Here is an 8938-nt window from a genome sequence, read left to right as displayed (position 1 = left end):
GCCCCCCCCCCCCCCATTCCTAGGTGAGAATTGCAGGGCACAGAGCAGATCGCCTGCGGAAGAGCCACAGAAAACATTCGCGTGCTTCCGTTTCTGAGCAGTCTATATCCTAGGAAACACAAACAGCGCCAGAAGTCACTTGATACTGGATTTTATTTGTTCTGACCATCTGATCACCGTGGTAGAAACGACAATACCCACAGAGGGCGGCTCTGCCGAAGACCAGAGACACCAAAATAAATACCGCAGACAGGCCTGGAGAACAGCCTGGGAAGACAGGTTCTGTGGCAGGGGCCCAATCAGATCTCCTCTCTTCTCCGACTGAGGGTATCGGTCCATCAGAGCTGAACTCTGGCGACCCGCAATTGACTTTGCCGTTCAAAGTCTTACAATAAAAAACAAGTTTCCTGGTTACTATGAGAATTCCAGTCGCCCATGAACCAAAACATTGGACAAGAGGGAGGGAATTCAGAGTTAACTTGAGTTTTCCAGTAAACATCAAATAAGGCTGAAAACTCACTCCAGCAGAGAAACCCACGCACGCCACGACACACGACACGAGTCCCAGAAAGATCTTCCAGGGAGACAGTACTGCTGCTATAAAGCCAGCTGATGCTGGACAAGAAAGGGCTTACTCCCCCGAGGTCTCATGCCAACCACTTAGGTTTCTTGATGCAGATCCCCTTCGTTTGGATCTCGCAGCGGCTGCTATTTCCCAAACTGGTGTGGCAAAAGGGCTTCCCACCATCAAGCCGCTTTCTCTAAGGAAGCCGCAAAGAGGGGAATGCTGCCAATGAGCTCCCTGCTATTCCAATTTGAGCCACCAGGGGGAACCTGGTTCCAGAAAACTCAGGGCCAGGTCCTGGCTTTGCTCCTAAAGAAAGACGAGGGTTGGGAGGCTGAAGCTCAGAGAGCCCGGGGGCAAGCTGGGTTTCCCCGGCACCTGAGGGCGGGCGTCCCATGAGGTCTCAGGTTTCAGGAGAGCTGGCGGTTGCCTGTCTGAACGCTTCTCTGTGCCTTGGAATTGTACAGAATGTCTCTTGTGGCTTTTTCTCCTCCCTCTTTTCCTGTTGACTCTCCCCGTCCGGCTCTATGAATCACTAGACTCCACAGGAGAGCCGCAGATGTTGACTTTACTTCTTTTAAGTCAACGTCAGCTCTCTCCTGCGGAGTGGGGAGCAGGCAGGAAGGTGAGAGGGTGTGGGGGGTGTGGGGGTGTGGAGGAGAACCTTTTCGGAATTGCAAGGGAGGACAAATGGCATCTGAAGGTGTCAGGAAAAAAATCCTTCGACCCCCTTGTGATGGGAGAAGATAGGGTACCAAACGAAGACCCAATGTTGACTGTGGAACCCCGTCAGGGCCAGGAGGAAAGCACAGGGTGGGGACACTATGTGTTTTGGTGCCAGCCCTTCGTGTCTGAGGCAAAGCCTCATCTCTTGCCAGCAGCATACCCATGGCTCAAAAGTCAAGTCAGGCTGCAGGTCTGGAGACATATTCCAGAAGCATCCTTTCCCCTCTGTGCCTCCAAGCCTCGTTTTTTGCAAAGGCTGCCAAGGAGGACGTTCTGACCCTTCTGCAGTCACTGCTCCAGCTTCTCATCAGTGGGTTCTTCCTTGGGGATTTTCTTACGGGCAAAGAAACCAAGCTACAGAGGGGAACATTCAAGTCACTGCCAGATGCCCTGACTGGGGGCCTTGCTAAGAGCCCTGCAGCTTATCTGAGGGCTTCGCGTCTGTTCTGCTCCCAGAAATGGGATTCAAATTTATTTTCTTTGGCTTAGTTTGACTCAAGCAACAATTGTGGAATAAAGTGAAGGAGATCTACACAGGACCGCCCCCGCCCCCTCCCCCCACGTGTTTAACTGCCTAACATGGAGCCTGCCCTTCTTGGCAGAGTAAGATGCTTCAGACTGTGGGCACGATGCTCCCACCGCCCACAAAAGCTGGGCTCACCTTCCACAGGCAGAAGACAAGGAGAGCAAGCAGGAGCAACCCTCCCAGGATGCTGCCCACAAGGATCCACAGGGAGATGGGGGCGGTGGGGCTCTGAATCACCTCCAAGAGGCTCTGCAGATCAAGGAGAGTTTGTTTTGGTTTGATTTGCCACGCTCTGCCTTTGAGACCAACCGGTTTCTGTGGGTTTGCTTGTTTGTTTGTTTGTTTTTGAGGCAGAGTTTCGCGGTGTGTCCCAGACTGCCCTTCCAAACTCATGGCAATCTTCCTCTCTCAGCCTGCTCTCTCAGCGCTAGAGTTACAGGCAAGCATCACTATACCTGACTTGTGTTTTCTAAGTGTCCCTTAACTCGGCTCGCTCACTCAACATTGTAACAAAGCCACCCGCAAAGAGAGAACGAAACAACAGAGACCTCTATACTTAAAAACACCGAAGCAAGAAGCATGGCCGTGGAAGTGCCATTTCTGACTGGTGGTCTGCGGCCTAGTGGCTATGGTCCCGCTCTGGAAAAGTCCATGGTGAGACTGAAGAGATGGCTTGGTGGTTAAAAGCACTTGCTGCCTTTGCAAAGGACCTGGGTTTGGTTCCCAGTATCCACGCTGCGGCTCAGAACCATCTCCCTTTGAGGGAATCCATGCCTTCTTCGGACCTCCACTCACATGGTATTCTCACGGATGCACAGTGAATTAGATTAAAATGATAAAAACGCCTGGGGGCGGTCAGTGGTAGGAATGCTTACATCATGTTCCAGAGGCCGCAAAATGCTGATACACAGGAGATGTTAAAAACTAAACTGAGAAAAGAAAGAGGTCACCCTTTCATCTTCCCACAGCCTGTTTCCAGGGCTCCTACCTCACTCCAGGAGGGAGCTTCCATCAGCTGTAGGACACTGCCCTTATCGGTTCTTAACTTGAAGGTGCTGACCACCGTCAGAGACTTGAACTTGGCCTGTGGATCAAGCAGATGGGAAACATTGAAACCGAGCCATCGCCTGGAGGTGTGGAACTCCAAGGGCGAAGCTGAAGCTCAGTGGCCCAGTTATCAGGTCCTGAAGAGCAGAAGATGTTAGAAGTTGATGGGGAAAAGAGGAAGGGCAGCAGACAGAAACCCTGCTCTGAAAATACAGTTTACAAGGGCATCCATCTCCCTCTCCATGCTTCCTACCAAATCCCACCAACCCTGGCACTAGGATCTAAGCATGGGTTGAGTGTCCTTCAGCCTTCAGGTGTCAAGTCTTGGTGCCTGCTACAAGATATTAAGAGGGAGAAGCTTTACCCAACTGTTGTGTTTAGTAGTGGGTCTTTGGGAAGTGCTTGGGGCGAAACTGTTTTAGTGGAACCTTGTGACTGAATCCTGATGGCTTTGAAAGAAGAGCAAGCGAGAATGGATACCTGCAAGTCCCCACCATAGGACTCAACAGAGACCCTTACAAGGGCAGGGCTGAGAAGAGTGTTGGCCCCTGAACCTAGAACACCTACTGTTTACATTTTGTCCACTGGTCTATGAGATCCCTGAGGGTAAGGACCATGTCTGATCAGCCCTTGTGCTCCAGTGTCTATGACAAATGTGTGTGTGTGTGTGTGTGTGTGTGTGCATGTATATGTATAGGTATGGGGTCAAGACAACACTCTTGGGTGTTATTCTTCAGTACCCTTATACATTTGTCCTTTTATTTGAGACAGGGCCTCTCATTGGCTTGACATTCTTTTTTTAAAAGACAGGTTCTTACTGTCTACACCAGGCTTGCCTTGAACTCATTCTGTAGATCAGGCTGGACCTGAACTCACAGAGATAAACTTACCTCTGCCAACAAGGTCTGCAGGTGTGTGTGTGTGTGTGTGTGTGTGTGTGTGTGTGTGTGTGTGTATGTTTGCTTGCTTGTTTGTTTCTTTTTTAACATTGTCAAGTAGGTGAGACTAGGGGGCACCTGAATCACCCTCCTATGTCCCCATCATTGGGATTACAAGCACATGTCACTGCATCCAGCTTTTTGTATGAGTCCTGGGGTCTGAACTCATCTTCATGCTTTATCTACTGAGTCACCCCCAAACCCCTAGTGGCTTCTTAACAAAGGTTTGCTATGGAAGTCATTAAGCTAGCTACGGTGGTATACACCTTTAACCCCTGCACTCAGGAGACTGAATCAGGTCAAGACTAACTGCAGAGACTCACTGAAACCCTGGGGGTGGGGGATGGAGAGATGGGTTAGCCAGTAAGAGTTTGCTGCTCTTGAAGAAGACCAGAGTTCAGTCCCAGCACCCAGATTACTGTAACTCTGGCTTCAGGGTACCCAATGGCTTCTTCTGTTCCCTGTGAGCACTCACAAGTGCACACACTTACATATAGACATACATGTGTGCACATAAAATAAATCTTGAAAAAAATTTAAAATAATAAAAATGTCTGGGGGTGGTCAATGGTAGAATGCTTACACCATATTCCAGAGGCTGCTAATACCATCCTCAGTCTCGGACACACACACACGAACACACCTGTACACACGTGTGCATATACACACACATGAGCACACCTGTACACATGTGCGCACACACACACACACACACACACACACACACACACCCCTGAATCTGACAAGATGACCAAGAAAGCTAGAGAGAGTACCAGATGTGGAGAGGAATGATTCGTCTTAGCTCACCTAAGGCTTATGCTTATTACCCAGAGATCTTGCAATATTGAAGGTGGTTGTTACATGTATTATTAAACAATATAAACACCTAGTGCTAAATAGCCATTTACCATTAAGGTGCTAGTTCCCTGCTCCCACTGACTTCTGAGTGCCGACCATCATAGTAAATTCAATTTCATCTCCCTAGCTTCAGAGACTTTCATAATCTAAATCCCACTCGAGTATGCAATTTTACTTTACTGCAAATAATATCAAATATCGTATTCATTTGTTTAACAAAAAAGTATTAAACACCTGCACTGAATTAGACATGATACATGATAGGTCTTAGACTCCCCACTGATGACTTACACAGAATTATTCCTGTAACAGGCACTTGACGGAATGTGAATGGGTACGTGCACGTGTATGTGCTCGTGTGTGTGTGTGTACGCGTGCGTGCGCACATGTGCTCATGAGAGTGGCTGGCTGGTGTGGGGCTTGCTATATAGCCCAGGCTAGCCATGAACTTTGAATTCATAAAGATCCACCTGCCTCTACCTCTTGAGTGCTGAGATTAAGGATGTACATCACCACACTAGCCTGACGAATTAGTGATTAGATGTGGGAATTTTATTAATTGACTCTTACGATGCAGTTAAGGGCTGCTAAGTAGAGGAAAATACAAGAGTGGTTGCTCTGCTCTATCGAGGGCTTGCCATAGGTCCACCTCATTACCTCCCTATATCAATTCCACAAGCTAGGTACAATCATTCTCATTTTAACCAGGTAAAAGCTGGGCATGTTGGCTCATGCCTTTCATCCCAGAGTTTGAGAGGCAGAGGAAGCTGGATTTCTGTGAGTTTGAAGCCAGCCTGGTCTACAGAGTGAGTTCTAGGACAGCCAGGGCTACACAGAGAAACCCTGTCTCTAACAAACAAACAAACAAAAAACCAAACCACAAACAAACAAAAAAATCAGGAAGAAAGATTATGAAAATGAAATCACTTGCTTATGGTCAAACAGAGGGAGGTAAACTTAAACAGGAGTCTTGTCACCTCCTGGTTAATGTTTCTGATAGAAGCAGAATAGATGAAAAGAAAAGATTTACCCTCCGGAAGAATTCGTTGTGAACTAGCCTCAGCAGTCCAACAGAGATCTCAGTCCCCTTTGCCAGCTGTCCAAGGTGGCACCTCACCACCTGACACCGAGTGTTATTCCCATTCTATCCGAAGAGAGACAAATCAGGACCCTGGAGGGAGCACTCCCCCTTCCCTTCTCCACTCCCACCCACCTTTCACCAGACACCAATCTCTATATGCATTCCTGCCCCGACACCTTCCAGGGACTCCTACCAGTCTGTTTGTGTGCTGAAGCTCCTCTGGGTGCACAGGGGGTCCTGGGGGCTCAGTCAGATTCTGCACTGTGCAGCTTGCCTAAAGGAAGATTCAACTGGAAAGGCTCCCAAACCAGCCCGTCCTAGACCCCTGCTATGCACAATCTCTTTCCTTCCTCCCAAGCTGCTGGGAAAAGAAGGGTCCCAGGAAGAGGAGCTGAGAGCAGTGGGCCTGCAGGAGGAGTCCGCTGGTTCAAGATGGCAGGGTTCCGTGTGCTCTAGCCCAGACTCACATTGCTGGCGATGACTTGAGACAGTGACAGGAAGTAACTGCCCCCGTGGGCCACAGCTGGAAGGAGGGCTGAGATGATGAGGCCACTGACCACATGACAGCCAAGGTTCTGAACCTGGGAGAAGAAAGAGAGGCAAGGACAAGGGACCCGCTGCATCTCTTCCCCTCAGCCACTCCAGGACGACTCTTCTCATCCTTTCCCCACACAGCTATTGCTGGTCTGCATCCGCACCCCTAGCGCACCAACCCCCACCAGCATGCCATCCTCCCCCCCAAGCTGCTCACCCTTAGAGTGGTTTTGAATTCAGGGCCAGGACCCACTGGGAGAGTCCTGTAAGGGTGAACCTCGTATCGATGTAGGGTGGACTCACTGTGTGGACACCAAACCAAGAGGTGTGGCCATGACAGTGGCACAGGTCACATGATCGGCATACAGACATGGATTCGGGGAAGGCAGGGTCAGCTCATGGATAATGAGATAGGGATGCATGACGAAGAAGGTAACTGAATGTAACAAAAACTTGATAAAAAAAAATCATGCGATCGTATCCCCATATCTCTTTATCAGGGCCTGACAAGCCCAGGAAAGTAAGGTGCTTAAGAGCAAAGGTTAACAGTTTGTGCTCCTGGGAAGACTAGAGGACAAGGAAGGATGGTGGGGGGATACAAAGACTGTAGGGAGCCTAGCCATACCTAGAGAACAGGAGGTGAGGCTCGTATCGGATGTAGGCGGAGGTCTGAACTGTATTGTCTTGAAGGGTCTCATTTCTCTCCAGGCTATCGCTGTAGGGTCAAAGGGGGAGACATTCCAGTCCCTCCTCAGGGACCCCCTCTACTTCTAGAGGAATTGGGGGGGTTCTTTCCATCAAGACCCATGAGAGGGGTAGGGGGGCTGGAGGCAGCTCCTGTTTTCTCACCTGCTCGCAGTCAGCCTCACCAAGGCCTGGCTCAGGAGGAAGGTGCAGCTAAATTCAAACTCTAACAGAAAGGTCACCTGGGGATAAGGGACGCGGATGGAATAATGATAAATTCTTCCTTGTGGATAAACCACAGAAGAACAAGCCCCCGCCTACCTCCTCCCCAGAACTTCCATGCCCATGGACCCCAGACCCCGCTTTCTCTGCACTTTGTTCTCATTGTGGGCCCACACTCACCTTGGCCCCCGCCTGGAAGACTGGATGGCCCACAATGCACACCCGGGCATGGGGGGAAGGGACAGTACATTCCACCTTCACTGATTTGGCTCTCTGAAGGCAGAAGGATGAGGAGAAAGTTAGAGCTGGGGCCAGGGCTGCTCTTCCACCCACTAAGACGCTAAACACTGAGTCTTTCTTCAAGCACCCCACAGCCAGCGCTCATATTCTCATCTTTCTCCTCCCCTTCACCTCTGCCCCTTCCGTCAGGGGTACCTGAGGAGTAAGACTGGTCAGGTGGAGGTTTCTAGAGAACCTGAGACTCAGGCTAGTGTTGTAGGCATTTTCCTTCTTGTTCTCCAGGGTTGCTGATACCAGCAGTTTCTGTCGGTCACCTTGAACCACAAATGGGGACTTCCTAAGAATGGGAGATAAAGGAAAGACTAAGAGGCAAAAGAGAATCAAAGGTCTCACTTCCAACACAGTGGCGCAGGCCTTTAATCCCAGCACTTGGGAGGCAGAAGCAGGTGGATCTCTGTGAGGTCAAGACCAGCCTGGTCTACAGAGCAAGCTCCCAGGACAGCCAGGGATACATAGGGAGAACCTGTCTCAAAACAACAACTCTCTAGCTCCCTCGACTCCCTTTTGGTTTCCCTAGCTCATGTCCATCTGACCTGGAGCCCCTGATGTCCATGTCTGCTTGAAGTACCAGGTCTGTGATACATTCATTGTCAGGGCCGCAGTCTTTTGAGAAGGGGACCTAGAAGAGAGTTAGGGGTCTGAGGACGGAGCGGAAGGCAAAGAGAACAGACTGGAATTGGGGGGAAAGTAAAGAGAGGCTATATTTTGATCACCAGAGCCTGGCTAAGATTTCACCATTTGTGTGTGGCCTCGCCTTCTCTTAAGTTCACTGGGAGGGTAGCACTGGGACCCCAGACAGAGCAGGGCATGACACTACCAACCAGCTTTCGGACAGAGGTGGACGATCCCTCATCCAGCACAGGCCCTGGCTTTGTGGTGTTGTCCAAGGTAAAAGTCACAGTCAAGGCCACTGGCCGGAGGTAATCTGATGTATCCTGAGGGAAAGAAGAGTGAAGGGTAGATCATGGGGAACCAGGGTTAGAGTAGAAGCCAGACCTCTGCCGAATATGGTACATGTGACCGTCCATGAAGCACTTCCTATGTCCTGGGCACTGTGTCCCAAGGTAGTCACAATATGATGGAATATGACTCAAATACAACTCTGGTGTAGGAGGTCCTTCTGTATTTGTGTTGATTTCACTGGTTGAATAAAGAAGCTGCCTTGGCCTTTTGATAGGGCAGCCCTTAGGTGGGCGGAGTAGACAGAACTGAATGCTGGGAGAAAGACAGCAGGCAGAGAGAGCCGCCCACCATGAAGCTGCCAGGTCAGACATGCTGAATCTTTCTTGGTAAGCCACGAGCTTGTGGTAACATACAGATTATTAGAAATGGGTTGAATCAAGATGTGAGAGTTAGCCAATAAGAGGCTAGAGCTAATGGGCCAGGCAGCAATTTAATTAATACAATTTCCGTGTGGTTATTTTGGGAGTTAAGCTAGCCTGGCAGCGGGACATGGC

General features: G+C 49.9%; 1 protein-coding gene across 1 annotated transcript in view; it reads right to left on the bottom strand.

Annotated features, from left to right (window-relative positions):
• Positions 1–141: 141 nt before the first annotated feature.
• Itga10 (integrin subunit alpha 10) overlaps positions 142–8938 on the bottom strand; it is a 19316-nt gene continuing 10519 nt past the window's right edge. Inside the window, exons 18-30 of the mRNA XM_050124766.1 lie at positions 8303–8416; positions 8015–8100; positions 7617–7758; positions 7362–7454; positions 7125–7201; positions 6901–6990; positions 6493–6577; positions 6209–6322; positions 5935–6015; positions 5691–5804; positions 2806–2901; positions 1953–2066; positions 142–1645 (exon numbers count right to left, since the gene is read on the bottom strand). Of these exons, the coding sequence (XP_049980723.1) occupies positions 1580–1645; positions 1953–2066; positions 2806–2901; positions 5691–5804; positions 5935–6015; positions 6209–6322; positions 6493–6577; positions 6901–6990; positions 7125–7201; positions 7362–7454; positions 7617–7758; positions 8015–8100; positions 8303–8416 (1272 nt within the window). The 3' untranslated portion in view covers positions 142–1579. The remainder of the gene's footprint in view (positions 1646–1952; positions 2067–2805; positions 2902–5690; positions 5805–5934; positions 6016–6208; positions 6323–6492; positions 6578–6900; positions 6991–7124; positions 7202–7361; positions 7455–7616; positions 7759–8014; positions 8101–8302; positions 8417–8938) is intronic.

Source organism: Alexandromys fortis, unplaced genomic scaffold, assembly GCF_014885135.2.
Source record: "Alexandromys fortis isolate MF-2015 unplaced genomic scaffold, M_Fortis_MF-2015_v1.1 scaffold_235, whole genome shotgun sequence".
NCBI lineage: Eukaryota > Metazoa > Chordata > Mammalia > Rodentia > Cricetidae > Alexandromys > Alexandromys fortis.
The sequence above is the reverse complement of the archived record's forward strand: the minus strand, read 5'-3'. Positions and strand labels throughout refer to the sequence as shown.